This window comes from Antechinus flavipes, chromosome 3, assembly GCF_016432865.1.
Source record: "Antechinus flavipes isolate AdamAnt ecotype Samford, QLD, Australia chromosome 3, AdamAnt_v2, whole genome shotgun sequence".
NCBI classification, from domain to species: domain Eukaryota; kingdom Metazoa; phylum Chordata; class Mammalia; order Dasyuromorphia; family Dasyuridae; genus Antechinus; species Antechinus flavipes.
The window spans coordinates 635,422,762-635,443,275 of record NC_067400.1 but is presented as its reverse complement, the minus strand read 5'-3'; the positions used below and the strand labels follow the sequence as shown (position 1 = coordinate 635,443,275).

At 38.3% G+C, this 20,514-nt stretch overlaps 1 protein-coding gene across 1 annotated transcript in view; it reads left to right on the top strand.

The window, feature by feature from the left end:
• The window catches only part of LOC127557694 (zinc finger protein 135-like), a 32,661-nt gene extending 16,323 nt beyond the window's left edge, over positions 1-16,338 (top strand). Inside the window, exon 3 of the mRNA XM_051990998.1 lies at positions 16,211-16,338. Within this exon, the coding sequence (XP_051846958.1) occupies positions 16,211-16,338 (128 nt within the window). The remainder of the gene's footprint in view (positions 1-16,210) is intronic.
• The last annotated feature ends 4,176 nt before the right edge of the window (positions 16,339-20,514 follow it).

The following is a 20,514-nucleotide window of genomic DNA, read 5'->3' as shown; positions in this document are numbered from 1 at the left end:
GATAATTTTTTTACATTATCCCTTGCACTTGCGTCTGTTCCAACTTTTCCCCTCCCTCCCTTCACCCCCTCCCCCAGATGGCAAGCAGTCCTATACATGTTGAATATGTCACTGTATATCCTAGATACAATATCGTGTTTCCCTGATAATAAGACCTATCCTGAAAATAAGCCCTCCCGTTACTGTGTAAGATTCCTCTAAAATAAGCCCTCCCCAAAAAATAAGCCCTATTGAGATTGCTACTGTAGTGAAGGTGATCCCCTGCGCTACACACTACATTACGGTACCCTCTGTATGCACCGTTCTCCCCTATCCCCCACGTGAAACCCACGCTGTGCTCTGAGCTGCATCCAATCAGAGCTGCAGCAGTGAGCGCGTTATCCTGTTCTTCCCCAGTGGTTTGCTTGCTGGCGTCATTGAGAGCAATGCCGTGGAGGAGAGCTGAGGCAAGACAACATAAAAACTCAGTATGTAAGCGGGAGTGAGGGGGCATGATGGATGATAAAAGAAGAACTCAGCCAGCACTCACCATGCTAAAGAAATGAAGAACTTCCTTGCAGAGAGAAGAATAGATCAAGTAATGATTCCTGCAGGAATGACTGCCTATCTCCAGACCCTTGATATTGCAATAAACAAGCCATTCAAGGACCATTTGTGCATGGAAGTCAATGACTACATTGAAAATAGAATGGAAAAAAATCAGCGTAGAAACTTTGTGAAGCCCTGTTTGCAAGAAGTCGTGACTTGAGTGAGGAAGTCATGGGATAAAATAACTGACAGCTGTGTCGCCAAGGCACTACGAGCAGGTTACCTGGACAAGACATGTTCATTTAAAGAGAGCTATATTGCTGGACATGGCAGATTGGGTCCACTTTTTCTGAAGGAAATAGAGGCGCAAGACATCCAGGACGGAATTCAGGAGATGGACACTTATGACGATGTTGTTGAAGAAGATGACATGATCATTATTGAATAAAGGTACTTTTTTTTGTTCACATTTACCTGCTTATTAAAATTGCTGTCAATGTTCATTAAAATAAGCCCTCTCCTGAAAATAAGCCCTCTGGTGTTTTTCTGTCCAAAAAAATTAATAAGACAGTGTCTTATTATCGGGGAAACACGGTATATGTGTGCAGAACCAAACAGTTCTCTTGTTGCACAGGAAGAATTGGATTCAGAAGGTAAGAAATAACCTGGGAAGAAAAACAAAAATGCAAACAGTTTACATTAATTTCCCAGTGTTCTTCTCTGGGTGTAGCTGCTTCTTTCCATCATTGATCAATTGGAACTGAGTTAGATTTCTTTGTAGAAGAAATCCACTTCCATCAGAATACATCCTCATACAGTAGTGTTATTGAAGTATATAATGATCTCCTGGTTCTGCTCCGTTCATTTAGCATCAGTTCATGTAAGTCTCTCCAAGCCTCTCTGTATTCATCCTGCTGGTCATTTCTTACAGAAAATAATATTCCATAACATTCATACACCATAATTTACCCAGCCATTCTCCAATTGATGGGCATCCATTCATTTTCCAGCTTCTAGCCACTACAAACAGGGCTGCCACAAACATTTTGGCACATACAGGTCCCTTTCCCTTCTTTAGTATCTCTTTGGGGTATAAGCCCAGTAGTAACACTGCTGGATCAAAGGGGATGCACAGTTTGATAACTTTTTGAGCATAGTTCTAAATCTCTCTCCAGAATGGCTGGATGTATTCACAATTCCAACAGCAATGTATTAATGTCCCTGTTTTCCCAGATCCCCTCCAACATTCCGCATTACCTTTCCCTGTCATTCTAGCCAATCTAACAGGTATGTAGCCTCACCTATTTCCTTAACTATACTTTAACCTTACTTCCAAAGCCCATAATAAACCTCTTTTATAAATCTAGGTTTTCAGGTTTACAAATTCCTTTACAGGGGACTCTCACACCGCTACTAGACCTCATTTAACTCTGTATCCTTGCGCCGAATCCAAAGGATTGCAAGGGAGCTCTATTTGACTCTCTGGGAGCTCTATTTGACTCTCTGTACTCCAAACTTGCCACTATATCTCAATTAAACTTTAATTTCATTTAGGTACCCCATATATAGACCTCATAAATGATAGATCTAGCCATAAGACGCTCATTTCCCTACTGCTAGGAGCTAGAGATCACCTGCCTGTATCGTCTATACTGCTAAGCAGACTGCAGGGCAGGTATTTGAATTCTATCAACCACAAAGTTTCCTGAGCAGGGCCCCTCACACTCTCCACAGCTTCCAGAGTTCCTCACTGGCTGAGCCAGTGTGCTTCTTTCTGAAAGGCCACAGTTCTCCATGATTCCCATAAGGTAAACAAATGTGATCTATCCTGCATTGCCCTACCTGCAGCTTCAAGGGGTCCAATTCTGCTCACTCCAGAGTTACTGAGTGCTCCTGAAACTGTCCAAGGTGCTGCTTCACCAACTGGCAGCCAAGGGGACCACTTAGAGGGCTCTCCCCTCCTTTGACCAAGGTCATTCTTGGGAATTCTCATTCTTGGGAATTTACTCAACAATTCCCAAATAGTCTCATTAACAGTTGTTGCTTTTTGAAGGCCCACTTCTTCAGACAAAGCATGGAACACAACCACAGTTTCAACAACCTCTATTCTCCTTGGCCTTAATTCTACACACACATCTACACACATTGATTTACACAGGCATGGGCACACTCCCAAATGTGTCGTAAGGGATAAACAATATTGTGTCAGCAAAGTAAGGTTTTCATATAGAGAAATCATGATGGCTAACCTTGCTGTTCAATCACAACCTAAGAGAGTAAAAACATTTTTAAACGATCACTTAAGGGAAGGATTCTGGGAAGGTGGCAGAGTCTGTTGGTAAATCTTAAGCTCCCTCAATTTCCCCCACAAATAGAACAAATATATGCCTGAAGGTGAACATAGCCTGGTGAAAAATCAAGAAGACTTGGTGAAGAGCAGAGGTTCTCCAGATATAACTTAAGAACTTCTTAAGACAATTAACCTATGTGAAGTGCAAACACCTCTATAGAAGCACTAAGTGGGGAGCCTTGGGGCTAACTGGGTGTGACTGGAGCTTCAGGAGGAACCACAGAAACTTTCCTAATTGTTTGTAGAGATAGGGTTTGAGTCTGGAAAGTCTGAGTGAACCCCAGTTGATTAGGAATTCCAGACCCAGCTAGATCACAGTCCTTGGCAAGAAGGAACCAGAGGCAGGGGGCAGGGACATTGCTAGCTATGGGCATTTGCTAGAAAGTGGAGCTCTTGGTCTGGGGTTCCAGAGGAGAGCTCAAGTGAAGCCACAGACACTATCCTTCCACCCAGGATTAGAAGTGCTTATTTAAAAATGAAGGAGCAAAGAAGAAAGAACCCCACAATAGAAACTTACTATAGGAACAAGGAAGACTGGGGTTCATCTTCAGAGGAGGACATTGAAGTAAAAAAAAGCTTCTACACCAAATAGTAATATGAAATGGCTCCCTGCCCAGAGAGAATTTATAGAACTCAGAAAATAATTTAGAAATCAAATGAGATGAAGCAAAAATTTCAAATAAAATATTAGCAAAGAGATTACATTAATTTGTTAGCAAGTTTATACACTATGACCAAGTGGGATTTATACCAGGAATGCAGAGCTGATTCAATATCAGGAAACTATTACCATACTTGACCCTATCAATAACAAAACAAAGAGAACTTATATCATAATCTGAATAGATGCAGAAAAAGCTTTTGACAAAATACAACACCCATTCCTACTAAAAATATAAGGAGCATAATGACAAAGGGAGCTTTCCTTAAAATAATAAACAGTATCTAGCTAAAACTTATAGCAAGCATTATTTGTAATGGTGAAAAGCTGGGCACATTTCCAATAGTATCAAGGGTGAAAGGTGCATCAAATACTAAACTTGAAATTCTAAAAATAAAAGGAGAGATTAATAAAATTGAAAATAAAAAACTATTGAATTAATAAATAAAACTAAGAGTTGTTTCTATGAAAAAACCAACAAAATAGATAAACCTTTGGTAAATTTGATTAGAAAAAGAAAAGAGGAAAAGCAAATTGTTAGTATTAAAAATGAAAAGGGGGAACTTTCCATCAATGAAAAGGAAATCTGAGCAATAATTAGGAGTTATTTTGCCCAACTTTATGCCAATAAATTTGATAACCTAAGTGAAATGGATGACTAACTCCAAAAATATAGGCTTCCCAGATTAACAGAGGAGGAAGTAAATTGCTTAAATAGTCCCATTTCAGAAAAAGAAATAGAACAAGCTATTAATCGACTCCCTTAAAAAAAACTACAGGACCAGATGGATTTACATGTGAATTCTACCAAACATTTAAAGAACAATTAGCCCCAATGAACTATTTGAAAAAATAGGGAATGAAGGAGTCTTACCAAATTCCTTTTATGACACAGACATAATACTGATACCTAAACCAGTTAGGTTGAAAACAGAGAAAGAAAATTATAGACCAATCTCCCTAATGAATATTGATGCCAAAATCTTAAATAAAATATTAGCAAAAACATTACAGAAAATCATCCCCAGGATAATACACCATGATCAAGTAGGATTTATACCAGGAATGCAGGGCTGGTTCAATATTAGGAAAACTATCAGTATAATTGGCCATATTACTAACCAAATTAACAAAAACAATATGATCATCTCAATAGATGCAGAAAAAGCATTTGATAAAATCCAACATCCATTCCTATTAAAAACACTTGAAAGCATAGGAATAAATGGACTTTTCCTTAAAATAATCAGTAGCATCAATCTAAAACCATCAGTAAGCATCATATGTAATGGGGACAAACTGCAACCATCCCCAATAAGATCAGGAGTGAAACAAGGTTGCCCACTATCACTGTTACTATTCAACATTGTATTAGAAATGCTAGCTTTGGCAATAAGAGTTGAGAAAGAGATTAAGGGAATTAGAGTAGGCAATGAGGAAACCAAATTATCACTCTTCCCTGATGATATGATGGTATACTTAGAGAACCCCTAGAGATTCTACTAAAAAGTTATTAGAAATAATCCACACCTTTAGCAAAGTTGCAGGATACAAAATAAACCCACATAAATCCTCAGCATTCTTATATATCACTAATAAAATCCAACAGTTAGAGTTACAAAGAGAAATCCCATTTAAAGTAACTACTGATAGTATTAAATATTTAGGAATTTATCTGCCAAGGGAAAATCAGAAACTTTATGAGCAAAACTACAAAACACTTTCCACACAAATTAAGTCTGATCTAACCAACTGTAAAAATATGAAATGCTCTTGGATAGGGCAAGCAAATATAATAAAGATGACAACACTACCTAAACTAATCTATTTATTTAGCACTATACCAATCAGACTCCCAAAAAAGCTATTTTAATGACCTAGAAAAAATAACAACAAAGTTCATATGGAAAAACAAAAGGTCAAGAATTTCAAGGGAATTAATGAAAAAAAAAAATCAAATGAAGGTGACCTAGTTGTATCAGATCTAAAATTATATATAAAATTAGTATTGGGTTAAGAAATAGACTAGTCGATCAATGGAATAGGTTAGGTTCAAAGGACAAAACAGCCATTAACTTTGATAATCTAGTGTTTGACAAACCCAAAGACCCCAGTTTTTGGGATAAGAACTCACTATTTGACAAAAATTGCTGGGAAAATTGGAAATTAGTATGGCAGAAACTAGGCATTGACCCACACTTAACACCAAGATAAGGTCAAAATGGGTTTATGTGCTAGGCAAAAGAATGAGATTACAAACAAATTGGAAGAACATAGGATAGTTTGCCTCTCAGACCTGTGAAAGAGGAAGGAATTTATGACCAAAGAAGAACAAGAGATCATTATTGATTACAAAATAGAAAAATTTGATTATATTAAATTGAAAAGTTTTTGTACATAACAAAACTAATGCAAACAAGATTAGAAGGGAAGGGATAAACCGGGAAAACATTTTTACAGTCAAAGGTTCTGATAAAGGCCTCATTTCCAAACTATATAGAGAATTGACTAATTTATAATAAATCAAGCCATTCTCCAATTGATAAATGGTCAAAGGATATGAACAGACAATTCTCAGATGAAGAAATTGAAACTATTTCTAGCTATATGAAAAGATGCTCCAAGTCATTATTAATCAGAGAAATGCAAATTAAGACAACTCTGAGATACCACTACACATTTGTCAGATTGGCTAGAATGACAGGGAAAGATAATACGGAATGTTGGAAGGGATGTGGGAAAACAGGGACACTGATACATTGTTGGTGGAATTGTGAATACATCCAACCATTCCGGAGAGCAATTTGGAACTATGCTCAAAAAGTTATCAAACTGTGCATACCCTTTGATCCAGCAGTGTTTCTATTGGGCTTATACTCCAAAGAGATACTAAAGAAGGGAAAGGGACCTGTATGAGCCAAAATGTTTGTGGCAAAATGTAGTGGCTAGAAACTGGAAAATAAATGGATGCCCATCCATTGGAGAATGGCTGGGTAAATTGTGGTATGTGAATGTTATGGAATATTATTGTTCTGTAAGAAATGAAAAATAGGATGAATACAGAGAGGCTTGGAGAGACTTACATGAACTGATGCTAAGTGAAAGGAGCAGAACCAGGAGATCATTATATACTTCAACAATGATACTGTATGAGGATGTATTCTGAAGGAAGTGGATTTCTTCGACAAAGAGAAAATCTAACTCAGTTCCAATTGATCAGTGATGGACAGAAGCAGCTACACTCAAAGAAAGAGCACTGGGAAATAAATGCAAACTGTTTGCATTTTTGTTTTTCTTCCCAGGTTATTTTTACATGCTGATTCAAATTCTTCCGGTGCAACAAGAGAACTGTTCGGTTCTGCACACATATATTGTATTTAGGATATACTGTGACATATTTAACATATATAGGATTGCTTGCCATCTGGGGGAGGGGGGTGGAGGGAGGAAGTTGGAAAAGTGAGTGCAAGGGATAATGCAAAAAATTACCCAGGCATGGGTTCTGTCAATAAAAAGTTATAATTATGAAAAAAAAATAAAAAGTGTCCCCAGCTTAGTTGTAAACCCACTACTTTCTCAAGGGGCTAGACTAAGGGCCACAGTACCCCAAAGATGCCATGCTGGAGAGATTGTGCTTTTGTGATCCCCTTCTCCCCACTTTTCTGTGAGCATGTCCATCTTCATCAAAAAACGGTTAATCAATGCATGTTCTAATATTCTCAGAACATAAGCTTGTGATGGGACTTAGCAATTGACAGAAATAATTGTTCTGCCCCAAGAGAACAATCGAATCCTTAGCTTTGGAGAGATGAAAAGAAAAACTTGAAACAGTATAGGCAGTCTGGCAAAGAAGGAGGGGAAGGTCCCATACTAACAAGAGATGCTAACACTTTTTCATTGAATCCAACAGACAGGGGCCAACTACACAAGGGAACAACAACATTCTGCCATTAAAGCCAACTACCCAACCAAGACATACCAATTACACAATAATGCTTCCATCAATGGTAACAATACGCCAATGACATGTTAGCAACATGCAGATTATCTGACAACTACTTGCAAACGCATTGCCATCAAATGCAAGGAATCAAACTTGCCCTCAGGCAGCTTCCCCACTACTGAGCCAAACTATCATTGCTGCTGCTGCTACTATTTCTACATGGTATTGAGAGAGTACAATAAGAAACGATAAGCCGCAAGCTGTCAGAAAAAAACCTGGGAAGTCTTACATTAAGTTAGTAGAACAAAGAGAACAGTGAACTTGGTAACAGCAAGATTGTAGAGTGAAGAATTGTGAAAGACTTGGCTATTTTGACAATTCTGAAAGACTCATTGTGAAAAATGCTCTGCACTTCTGCACATTTGCACCTCCAAAAAAAAAAAAAAAACTGATGGAATCTGGGGAACGTAGAAGCATACTTTTTATTTTATTTTTCTTTCATTTATTTAATCTGCATGTAATTATGTTTTGCATGATTACAAATTTATAATCTAAATCAAATTGCTTGCCTTTTCAAAGGGTAGAAAGGACAGGGAGGGAAGGAAACAGAGAATTTGTACTTCAATTTTTTTTTTAAGGTGAAGGTCAAAAAATGGTTTTACATATAACAGGGGAAATAAAACATTTAAAAATAGTATCTACCTTCTAGATTTGTTTGTGAGAATCAAATGAATTAACATCTGTAAAGTACTTTGTAAAACTTAAAATTTTTTAGAAATACTAGCTATTAGTATAGAACCAGAATAGGGAATCATCATTAAGATAATAAAAGGTAATGGGTAATAGGGATTAGAAGAAGAAAGAGACAGCAAAACAGTACAAAAGAAGGGAACCATAAGGTGGTAGAAAGTAATAAATTCAAATGCTTATATTACTGTACTATGCACCAAACTAGTGAAATTGTTCTCATTTCAAAGAATCATCTGTGGCAACAATAGAAAAATTAAACACTATAATTTTACAGTTTTGAGATGAAGCTCACACGAGATCTGTCAGATACTTGCCATCCTTTACAAGTTATCATTGAATTACTAGCAGGGGAAGGTTCTTTGTAAATGGGAAAGAAACAGTTTGCCTTTGGAGGTGGGAAGCACTCCTTTCTCTGCTTTCAGAGCCATTATTTTGTGTTCCTTTTTTGCAGACTAGCTCTCAGACAGTTGTTACACTACATAGAGAAATTAGAAAGAATTCATCAATTCATTTTTAGAAAAATGTTAGTTTAAAGGCATATTTCCACCTTCTAGACTCCCTCAGCTGACTCCTACTGTGAACTGAAGACTTCTTATTGCCAGAACCTGAGCAATCTTAAAGCCCTCTGGAGCTGCCTTCAATTGTCCTCCTCAAGCTCTGGCATCAGATTTTTTATATCTATCATTTCTTTTTCCTACTTCTCATAAATTAGAAGAGAGCCTCCAAATATCAATGGAATCATGGAATATCAATGGAATCATGAAAAATCACATTCCATTCCAAAAGTACTTCCCTAACTTTTCCTATTCAATCACTAGTTCTTAAAAAAAAAAAAAAAAAAAAAAAAAACCATACCTGAGTCTGGATATGTTTATATGATTTCCTTTCTTCTGAAGTTTTTCCTGAAGTTAAAGAGTTACTTACAATTGAACTGAAATATGGATCATACTGGTCGCTTGGAAGCTTCACCATGAGCATTCTTCATTTTAGTATCTTGAAACTGGGTTCCTATACATTCATTTATCTAGTTTTTAATAAATGAAAGATCCTTCCCTGCCTACTCAATATATGAAACTGTTCCCAAACAAGTGAGGTATCATCTTATATCATTCACAGAGATTTGAATCTTTTTTAGTCATATATCACAAGGTTTTATTTATCCAAATCTTATTTGTTTGAAAGCTGTTCACACACACACACACACACACACACACACACACACACACACACACATATATTAGTGGTATATTTTTAAATAAGTTCCTTTTGTTTCTCCTTAGCTATCAATCATCACTTTAAAAGTTACAATATCTTACATCATTAAATAACTGACTTTAGTCTTTTTTTTCCCACAGAAATGATCTCAGCCCTTTTCATCTCCAGATTGCAGTATATCTTCCATTCTGAATGAGTTTCTAAATATCACATGAAAGCACCTGAGTCAGACCTCTGGTTTGTATCTACAGAAGGAGAACCTGCAGGGTGGAATAACTAAGCTTTCCCCCAGACTGTGCCCACCCAAGACTCCCTGTTGTTCATGCTTTAGGACAAAGAAGTTACAGTTTCAAGAATTTATTTTTTAACAAATTCTTCATGGAAACCACTAAGCTCCTGGAAGGGTCAGCTCAAGAACTACCTGTATCAAGACCTTTCTGGATTTTCCCTGGGTGTCGGTGGCCTTCTCTCCCTGTCACCACAGACTCCAGAAAGTTTTCAGACATCAGTAGCCCAGTACAAGAAAACATGGAAGCCACAACCAGAAAATAAGTAAGCCAGCTTTCCTGAGTCTTCCTCTGGCTTTCTAGAAAGTCAACAAGAAGACTGTATTCCTGACACAGCACAAACAACCCTGACTGATTCTTCCCGCACTCTGTGTGCGCTCACCTGGGGAGGAGATGAAGCCCTCAGAAGGCTGTAAGCTTGCCGTCCCTCTCAGACCCTTCAGTTCCTAAACTGCAAGGACAGAGCCTACAAGCAGGGAAGACTTGGGCAGTGAGGTCGGGGCGGGTTGGACCTGGCCACGTTCAGTGAGTGACTCCTCTCCCCTCACAAGCTCTGAGCTGCAACACCTGGGGCTTCCTGCAAGATACAGAATCACCGCCTTTCCTGCATTCATTGTTAGGGTCGGGAGGCATTTTGGGTTAGGGTTCCCCATAACCCCATAAGTCACTGTATGCGCCACTTAGGGAACTTCGGGAGACTGGTTCCACCCCCCCACCTCGGCCACTGCAGCAGCGGCGCACTCGCCCAAGCTCTGCCCACATAGAGCCAGGTTCAAGACTAAAAATGATGCCCTTAACTCTTTCTCTTTACATGTTTTATTTTAAAACCTTTCTCTGGCTGCAGTCCTACTCACGCTGCCCACCCCCGCCGCCTGTACTGAGGCCCCAAGAAATGGAGAAGATGCTCTGTAAATAAAAAGCTTTTAAAAAAAAAAAAAAAGATTATCTTCTGGAGGCAGTGTTGTAAGAAATAAACCTTTGGACTCAGAGAGGGATAAAGTTAAAGCTGTTTCCATACCCGCAAAAACCCGTGGGTCCTTTACAGAACAGGAGCACCCTAAGAGAGAGGAGGATCAAGCACTCTATCCTTCTTCCTGGCCACAAGGTCCCTTCCATTTCCCCCTGTGCTGGCTGCTCCAGGACATATAACTTCCTGCTTCATCTCACATATACTTACCCCTCCATATGTTCCCTCTCCTACCACATCTATCACATGATCATGAAGATGAGCCTAAGCTCCTCCGGGAGGAGAAATTAATATTCATAAAGAAATTAAGCATGTGACCTACAGCTAACCTACAAACTTTCCCTCTTTTTCTGTCTCCACAACTCCCAGCCACTTTAGTCAGGTTTTAATTCTAAATTCGAGTTCTAAGATCTGCAAAAGGATGCTCTCTGCACAGGATATTTCTCTCATTTGCATATTTCTGTGTAAACACAAGGTCCCACACCTCAGGCTATACAGTGACAACCACAAGCAACTAGGGTAGCAAAGGTGTGATGACCACTTATTTAAAATCAGCCAGAGTCAGGAATTCAAGTTAAGGGAAAAATCTTCAATCTTTATTCTCAGTCTAGGTAAAGAAGGACTGCAATAGCAATATGGGCAGGTGTGACAGGAAGCCAGCTAGCAGAGGGGGATCAGAGGTGAAGGGTGGTCGTGATAGCAATGTGAGCATGCATTTTTAGACAGCTGCTGGCAGTCTCTCCTTCCCCTTCCTTTTCCACTCCCCTGCCTCCTCCCACCAAAATCGTCATTTCCTATACAACACATCAGGACTTGCACAAAGAGTGGGCGGGGCCATTCTTTCTCTAAGCATATATATTAATAGAGTATGGTCCAATTACTATTTAGCCTCACGTGCTTGGGACCTCAGTGCATCAACTCGAGCCTCAGCCCATTACACAAAGGGATGGCAAAGAGTGTTCAAACCCAGCCTCTGACCTATAGGGGTGACCCTGGGCAAGTCACTTAACCCATTTGCCTCAGTTTCCTTAGTTGTAAACTGGGGGTAATGACAGCATCTACCTACCAGGAATATTGTGAGGATCAAATGAGATAACACTTGTAAAGTGTTTAGCACACATTAATCACTATTTGAAGTTAGTTATTATTGTTATTGGACAGTAGATGGAACAGCAAATAGAGTACTCTGGATATAGGGAAAACAGTACTGAGTATTAGGTTTGGAACAAGGAAGACTCATGTTCATCAGTCCAAATCTGACCTCAGACACTCACTAGCTGTGTTACTTTGGATAAGTCACTTAACCCTATTTCCTCCTCTGGGAAATGAGCCAGAGAAGGAACCAGCCAACTGCTCCAGTATCTTTGCCAAGAAAACCCCAACTGGGTCACAATTTCACTATAACACTTGAACAACATTCTGATTGTTAGAGTAGAACAAATACTGGTTTTGGCACCAGAGGACCAGAGTCTGGATCCTAACTGTGCCACCTATTACCCGAGTGAACTCAGGTAAATAAAGTTAACTTTCTTGGGTCTATGTTTTCTCATCTATAAAGTGAGGAGGAGGATAGAATAGATGACCTCAAAGGAAGTAGTCTCCTAACTTGTTTTGATCACATTCACCTCTATCAGTAAACCGTTTTTGAACCTCTAATGTGTGTGCTTATTTATAAATTATATATGTGTATGTATGTATGTATTTATGTGTGTGTGCATGTATATATCCCTGTTGAGAATGGTACCTAATATGAAGCTTACTTCAAATTTGAAATCCTGAAGGGAGGAGATCACCGTGGAAATTCTAATATTTGATGTTGGTCAGGGAGGAATCACGGGGATTTCCTGAACCAGGCACTGACATGGGCAGGTTGGCACTTTGGAGATCTCATTGCAGCTTCAGGGCACAGGGAATGGAATGGAGGGGAGAGTCTGGTGGCAGGAAGACCAAGCAGCACACTACTACAATGGTCCAGAATAAGGGCTGGAGTTAGGACAGCGGCAACCTGAGCATTAAGAGGACAGACAAGAGATATGGGGGAGAAGAACAAAGAATTGGCAACTACTTGTAAATGTCAGCTGGGAGAGGATGAGGGGTAGATGATGACACAGATGTTGGGCTGAAGTTGACAGCGTGAGAGCCCGGAAGGATGGCGGGCTCTTAAAACACAAAGGAGAAGTGAAAAGAACAGGTTGAGGATTCACAATGTTATCTCCTGACAAAGATCCATGTGGCAAAGAACAAAAACATAAGTGGCAATACACCCATCCTGGGTATTAGACTCTGTAGCACTTAAGATAAAGTGGGAGGGTGGAGCAGGAAGAGAGGGGCTCCCACAGGCTGGTTATTTCCCAGCAATCAGTCTCACTCCCTTCTGGGGAGAGGGGCAGTTGGTGCCTGCAGCAGCCATGGGGATCTGAAGCGTGGGGAAAGACCGCTGCTATTGGAAGCACCTGAACATAATTATAATCGTAAAGCGTTAACAATTGCATAACCCCTATGTACTATAGTGACAATGAGAAGGGAGGGAGCCAGAAAGTGCCAAGATACTGTACTTTGTACACTCTTTTGTACTTTGTCCTAGTTTTCATGCTTTTCTAAAATCTGGAGCTCATTGCTATATCACAATAGTATTCCATCACAAGCCTATACCACAATTTGTTCACTCATTTCCCATTTGATGAGTATCCCTGAAATTTCCAGTTCTTAACCATCATAAACACTGCAATAGGGTGGCTAGATAGTGCAGTGGATAGAGCACCAGTGCTGAAGTTGGGAGGACCTGGGTTCAAATCTGTCCTCTGACACTTAGCACTTCCTAGCTATATGATCCTGGGCAAGCCATTTAACCCCAAATGCCTCATCAAGAAAATAAATAAATAAATAAATGCTGCAAAGACATTTTAGATCATGTTTTCCCCTCATCATGTAAAGCATAGTAATGTTCAACCTGGTAATCCTGGGTTCGAGGAATAATTCACAGGGCAAGGGCTCCTTCTATAGACCCAGCAAATCTAAACATATGGTAGTCATTTTAGAAAATATTTCTTAGTAATTTTCATAAGCTAGGAGAGAGTTAGGTGTCCCCTCTACCTTATATCATTTTAGCCAATCTGGTAGGTGTAAAATGATATTTCAAGGTAATTTTAATCTGCATATTTTATCAATGCTGATCTAAAGCCTTTTTTACATTTGACTACAAATTGCTTTGTTTTGTTTTTCTTGAAAAACTGCCCATTTGTTTCATTTATCAATTGGGGATATGACTTGTGTTCTCACAGATTTAACAAAGTTCTTTTTATCATTTCAATCTCACTCTTATTTTTACTCCCTATTTTTCTTCAAAGCCTATTCTTTTACCCTATCCCTGCTACTTTGTCTTTTCTTCTTAGTCTCTTATTTTTTAACTCAAACCTTTAAATGCCCTTTCCTTATCTTTTCCTCCATACTTTGCTAATTTTATTCAATATACCCATTAAAAGCTGCAATCTCATTCTAACCCCAGTTTTGTTTTGTTTTGTTTTGTTTGCCTTGGTGAAGCAACTGTTATTAAGTGACTTGTCCAAAGTCACATATCTAGTATGTGTTAAGTATCTAAGGCTGGATTTCAATTTGTGTCCTCCCAACTCTAGGGCTGCTGCTCTATCCACTGTACCATCTCTCTGTCCCATGTTCAGAAGACTTCTAGACCTCTTCAGATGTGGATGCTGTTTCCTCTTCAGCCCCGATGAGCATAACACCAGTATTACCAGCCTTCCACCCCTCACCTCCATTCTGTGTATTAATTCTTCCTTTCATGTCCTGTGGTGTTTTTCTTCTTTAAAATAATAATGGTTCTCTCTGGAAGCAGGTTTCTTGGGGAGGTTTTTTGGAAGCAGCCTTAGTTTCAGTTAAAAGTAATAATCACCCAAATGCAGGTGCTAAAAGTTCAAATCTTTTATTGCTTCCTCCAAAAATAGCCCGGTTAGTTTTTCTTAGAGGCCTACCTTTCTGCTTGGTTCCTAAAGCTCTTGCAGTTGTCCTTTGCCTCTGCTTTCTTCAGCCTCCAGCCAGCACAAAGGTGGAAGAGGAATGAATCTCCCTTGCCTCTGAGAGAGGGCTTTGGCTGAACTCACTTGACACTCCCCTCTCAATCTTTTCAGTTGAACTAACTGAGCCTCTGTCTGCTTCTTATATATGATCTCCTCTGAGAGAGTGGGATTATGGGATCTGAGAGTGGGATTATGGGTTTCTTCCCAGAGTGCTCTCTGGCCCTAAGAGCTTCTTGCTTATATGAGCTCTCTAAAGGTGTGAACACAAGCATTGTTTTTATCAGTTCTACTTAATACCTTGTTTCTTCTGGCCCATAACATCTCCTTGTAAGATCAGATCAATCATATTGAATCATGCTAAATTAGATAATTATTGTCTCTATCAACTCTAATGACTTAACAGTTTGTAAAGATTCCAACAATGTCCTATTTTTATGAGGTAATTGCTTTTTTTTTTTTTTACCTTCTACTATCCAGTTTTGTTCAGTAGAATCACTCCATCATGCTCAAGTCACTCACAATCTTTCTTTCCTTCAAACTACCTTAGTAATGATAACAGTTTTAAGAATACTACCAGTAATAATAATCAGTAACTATTATTATTAACAACATTTTCATATATCATAAGTGAACAGTTTTCTCTTAATCAGTGCCTTATAAATTTGAATACTTTACCTGTATTTCTTCTCACACGCCAGGCAAGAAACCAGCTCTCCAGAGCCTATACGTTCTCATGAGTTATATCATCAATTAGCTCATGTTCTTCGAGATCTACTTGGTCTCACTGAAGAAGAAGCACAACAAATAGTGAAAGCCTGTCCAGCTTGTGTCCTGTTTCATTGGCCCTTGTTGCCTCCAGGCTATAATCCAAGGGAACATAAGCCCAATGAGCTGTGGCAAATGGATGTTACTCATTACTCTTCTTTTGGGAAACAAAGATATATTCATGTGATTGTGACACTTATTTGGGTTTTACTTTTGCCATGCCTATGATAAGGAAACCACAAAGGCAACCACAGAGTTTATGCTTCAGGCATCGGCCATTATCAGCATCCCTTTAGGTCTTAAAACCGACAAAGGCCCAGTGTATACCTCAAAACTTTTTCAGGGTTTCTGTACCCATGTGGTATCAAACACTACAGGGATACCTTTCAGTCTCCAAAGATAAACTATAGTGGAACGGAAAAACAGGGATATCAAAACATTAATTAAAAAATAAAAGAAAGGGGGAGCCACAGGCACCCTTAGAACTTTACTAAATATAATTATATTTGCAATCAATTTTTTTGAGTTTTCATCAGAATGGCTTGTCACCTGCAGATCAGTTTTATTCCACCAGACCGAATGACAAAGAAATAACTCCCACATTTTTACATATGACGATCAATTAATAATGTGGAAGGATCCAAATGCTGGGGAATGAGAGGGCCTGTATGAAGTAACAGCTTGGAGCAGAAGGTTTACTTGTATTTCCCTAGATGCAGCAAGCACTCATGGGGTGCCAATGAGATATGTCCGTCTTTTCCACCAGGAGAAGCCAGAAACAGAGGCTTCCAGCAAAAAGGAGATGAAGATTGGAGTGACAGACACTCATACTGACCTGTGAGAGAACAGTATTCCTGAGGCTTCTGGCTTTTTGTGTATGGATAGTGACTGCTCTGGGAGTACAAGCAACACCTTTATCGGGTCCATCTTTCAGACAAAAGCCATTATGACTTGTGTTTGTCAATACCTCTGAATTGGCTCAGTGGCAACAGAATTCCCTACTTGAGTGGGGACATGCAGTAGCAAATACTGATCTTTGTGACTGTGGGTACGTCAGATACACTCTCAACTGAAAAATGGACCCCTAAGATGTCAAAAAGCACATAGTTGGCCAGATCCATATCCTTCTACGAGGTATGTGATCCCCCTGTTACAGTGCAACCTGTAAAAGACACTTTTCATGATGCACCTTGTTACAATACCAGAATGCCTTTTAATAACGTTATGTTCCAGTTAAAGGTTCTGATAAAGGCCTCATTTCCAAAATATATAGAGAACTGACTCAAATTTATAAGAAATCAAGCCATTCTCCAATTGATAAATGGTCAAAGGATATGAACAGACAATTTTCATAGGATGAAATTGAAACTATTACCACTCATATGAAAGCGTGTTCCAAATCATTATTGATCAGAGAAATGCAAATTAAGACAACTCTGAGATACCACTACACACCTGTCAGATTGGCTAAGATGACAGGAAAAAATAATGATGAATGTTGGAGGGGATGCGGAAAAACTGGGACACTAATGCATTGTTGGTGAAGTTGTGAACGAATCCAACCATTCTGGAGAGCAATCTGGAATTATGCCCAAAAAGTTATCAAATTGTGCATACCCTTTGATCCAGCAGTGTTTCTACTGGGCTTATATCCCAAAGAAATACTAAAGAAGGGAAAGGGACCTGTATGTGCCAAAATGTTTGTAGCAGCCCTATTTGTAGTGGCTAGAAACTGGAAAATGAATGGATGCCCATCAATTGGAGAATGGCTGGGTAAATTGTGGTATATGAATGTTATGGAATATTATTGTTCTGTAAGAAATGACCAGCAGGATGAATACAGAGAGGACTGGCGAGACTTACATGAACTGATGCTAAGTGAAATGAGCAGAACCAGGAGATCATTATACACTTCGACAACGATATTGTATGAGGACATATTTTGATGGAAGTAGATTTCTTTGACAAAAAGACCTGAGTTTCAATTGATAAATGACAGACAAAAGCAGCTACACCCAAAGAAAGAACACTGGGAAACGAATGTGAACTATCTGCATTTTTGTTTTTCTTCCCAGGTTATTTATACCTTCTGAATCCAATTCTCCCTATGCAACAAGAGAACTGTTCGGTTCTGCAAACATATATTGTATCTAGGATATACTGCAACATATCCAACATATAAAGGACTGCTTGCCATCTAGGGGAGGGGGTAGAGGGAGGGAGGGGAAAAAAATCGGAACAGAAAATAGTGCAAGGGATAATGTTGTAAAAAAAAATTACCCTGGCATGGATTCTGTCAATATAAAGTAATTATTAAATAAAAATTTAAAAAAATAAAATAAAATAATGTTATGTTCAATGGATGACAGTGCTATGGTAATATGTTTATCAGCCTGGGAGGAATGGCACAAATAGGACCTTTTGGATCCCCTTGTGTGAGTGGCAATCTTTCTACTTTTATATCTCCACATTTAGAGTTAGGGTGACAATCATACAAAATCTATGGTTACTTTTCAGACTGGCATTAGCTTGTATGTACCCATTATGTGTAGCTATTGGTTTTCCGAATTCCAGTATGTTAATGCAAAGTAAGAAGTATAAGAATTTTGTTGGAAAGCCCCCTATATCAACAACTCCTTCCTGATAAGTGTATCGCCTGTTGAATAATACAGATGTACATCCTTTTCTCTTACCCAACTGTAATACATCTGCTGAATGGAGTCAAAAGGTAGTACAGTTAAATCACTAAGCTAAACTCTGTATATGCTCCAAAGGGATATTTGTTTATTTGTGGAAGATCAACAGGATCTTTAATTGTATAGGAGGTATTGACCCAACTGCACGCATTGGGACATGGATCACCACACTCCATGCTTTCCAGTGTCTAAGCACCTACATAAATTATGGGCAATGCACCTTAGGTGTAGTCAACCCAGGTGTACAAATATATAACACAATACATGCTGTAGAAAAAGGAGTTCATGGGATAATTTTTTATGGTGAGTCAGAAAAACTACTGCATTCCTTATACCTTGGGTAAGGCATATAGATCATGGAATTGTTTTAACTCACTTTACAATGGCATTGAAGTCATTGCTAATGAAACAGCAGCAGGCCTCAGAATTTACAGCAATTGTCGGATTCCCTGGCACGTGAGGTTACAGATTACAGAACAGCATCGGATTATCTTTTAGCTGCCAGAGTGGTGTATATGTGGTTATGAATGCATCTTGCTGTGTATGCATAAAGAAATTACAACAGTGATTACAAATGTCTATCATCTTCATGACGTGACCCAATGAATGGAGGATACCAGAGCACAATTATTTTCTAGATAGTCATCGTAGGGTAAGTAGAAATCATTGATAGTTTCATGCTTACTTTTTGTACTTGTATTGTTACTTCTTGCCTGTATAATTCCTACTATCTTAAAACTCATACTCCCTTGCTTCCTTGACCTTGGTACTGAACTACACTTGCTCCAATTACAAAAAGAGACAGACATCCTGTTATCTGTTATCTGAATACCTTTGTGTATAATGTATTTCATCATAAGAAACATCAAGTCTACAATTTTGGGGGTACCCTTTAATTGTGAACCACCCTATTTTGCTTCTTTCCGATTATTTTTAACTCTCTTTCTGGAAATGTGTATTAAATATTCCTCTTATCCTTTAGAAATTATTTTTGTTATAGATTGGAAAAGGATGTTGAAAAAAACAATTTACACTGAGGGAGGGACAGCTGAGAAATGTCTATTAATTTCTTCTATATATGAAGTAAGGAACAAATTGTGTTTTATCTGTAATCTACAAAAACTGTAGAAAAAAATCTGGAGAAAAGGGAGGAGAATGTTTTGTGAACCCTATCCCTCATTGGAACTGGCATAAGGATTATATTATATCACGAGTAGAGTTTTTCTCTGATTCCATTTAATATTTTTTAAATAACTTTTTATTGATAGAACTCATGCCAGGGTAATTTTTTATAGCATTATCCCTTGCATTCACTTCTGTTCCGATTTTTCCCCTCCCTCCTTCCACTCCCTCCCCCAGATGGCAAGCAATCTTTTACATGTTGAATAGGTTACAGTATATCCTGGATACAATATAAGTGTGCAGAATCGAACAGTTTTCTTGTTGCACAGGGAGAATTGGATTCAGAAGGTATAAATAATCTGGGAAGAATGATTCCATATAATTTTTAAAGTTTTAGAATTTCTTTCTGCAATCTAGTATAAAACATATGTTAAAACGATTTAGTGTAATCTCTTTAATTTTACTTCAAAACCAGTTAAACTCAGCTCAAACATTATGATTCTGATATTTTTAGTAATTGATCTATAAAATAATAATTAAATTAGAAAATCATATTTTCCCTGAAACTTAAGAAAATTTAAGTTTTTCAATATCATTTGTATCCTCATCTAAAACTGTAGACTTGGTGAAAACTGCTAATAACAAGTTAGAGAAAGTTTCTTTTTAAAAAATGTATGAGAATGTGAAATTATAAAATAAGTCATTTTGCTTTAAGATTGAATATTTACTGACTCTATTACAATTAAGTTTCCAATATATATTAAACATGTGAAGTTCTTCTATGTATTTCCACAATTATCATGCTGCACAAGTAAAATCACATCAAAAAGAAAAAAATGAAAAAGAAAACAAAATGGAAACAAACAACAATTCAAAAAAGTAAAAATACTGTTTTGTGATCCACACTTAGTTCCCGATGGGTGCAGATGGTTCTCGCTGTTATAAGATCATTGGAACTGGCCTGAATCACTTCACTGTTGAAAAGAGCCACCACATATATTGACACATCATCATATAATCTTATTACTGTGTACAATGTTCTCTTGGTTCTATTAACTTCCCTTAGCATCAGTTCCTGTAAGTCTCTCTAGGCCTCTCTGAAATCATCCTGCTGGTCATTTCTTACAGAGCACTATTTCATATAATTCGTATACCATAACTTATTTAGTCATTCCCCCCCGATGGGCATCGACTCAGTT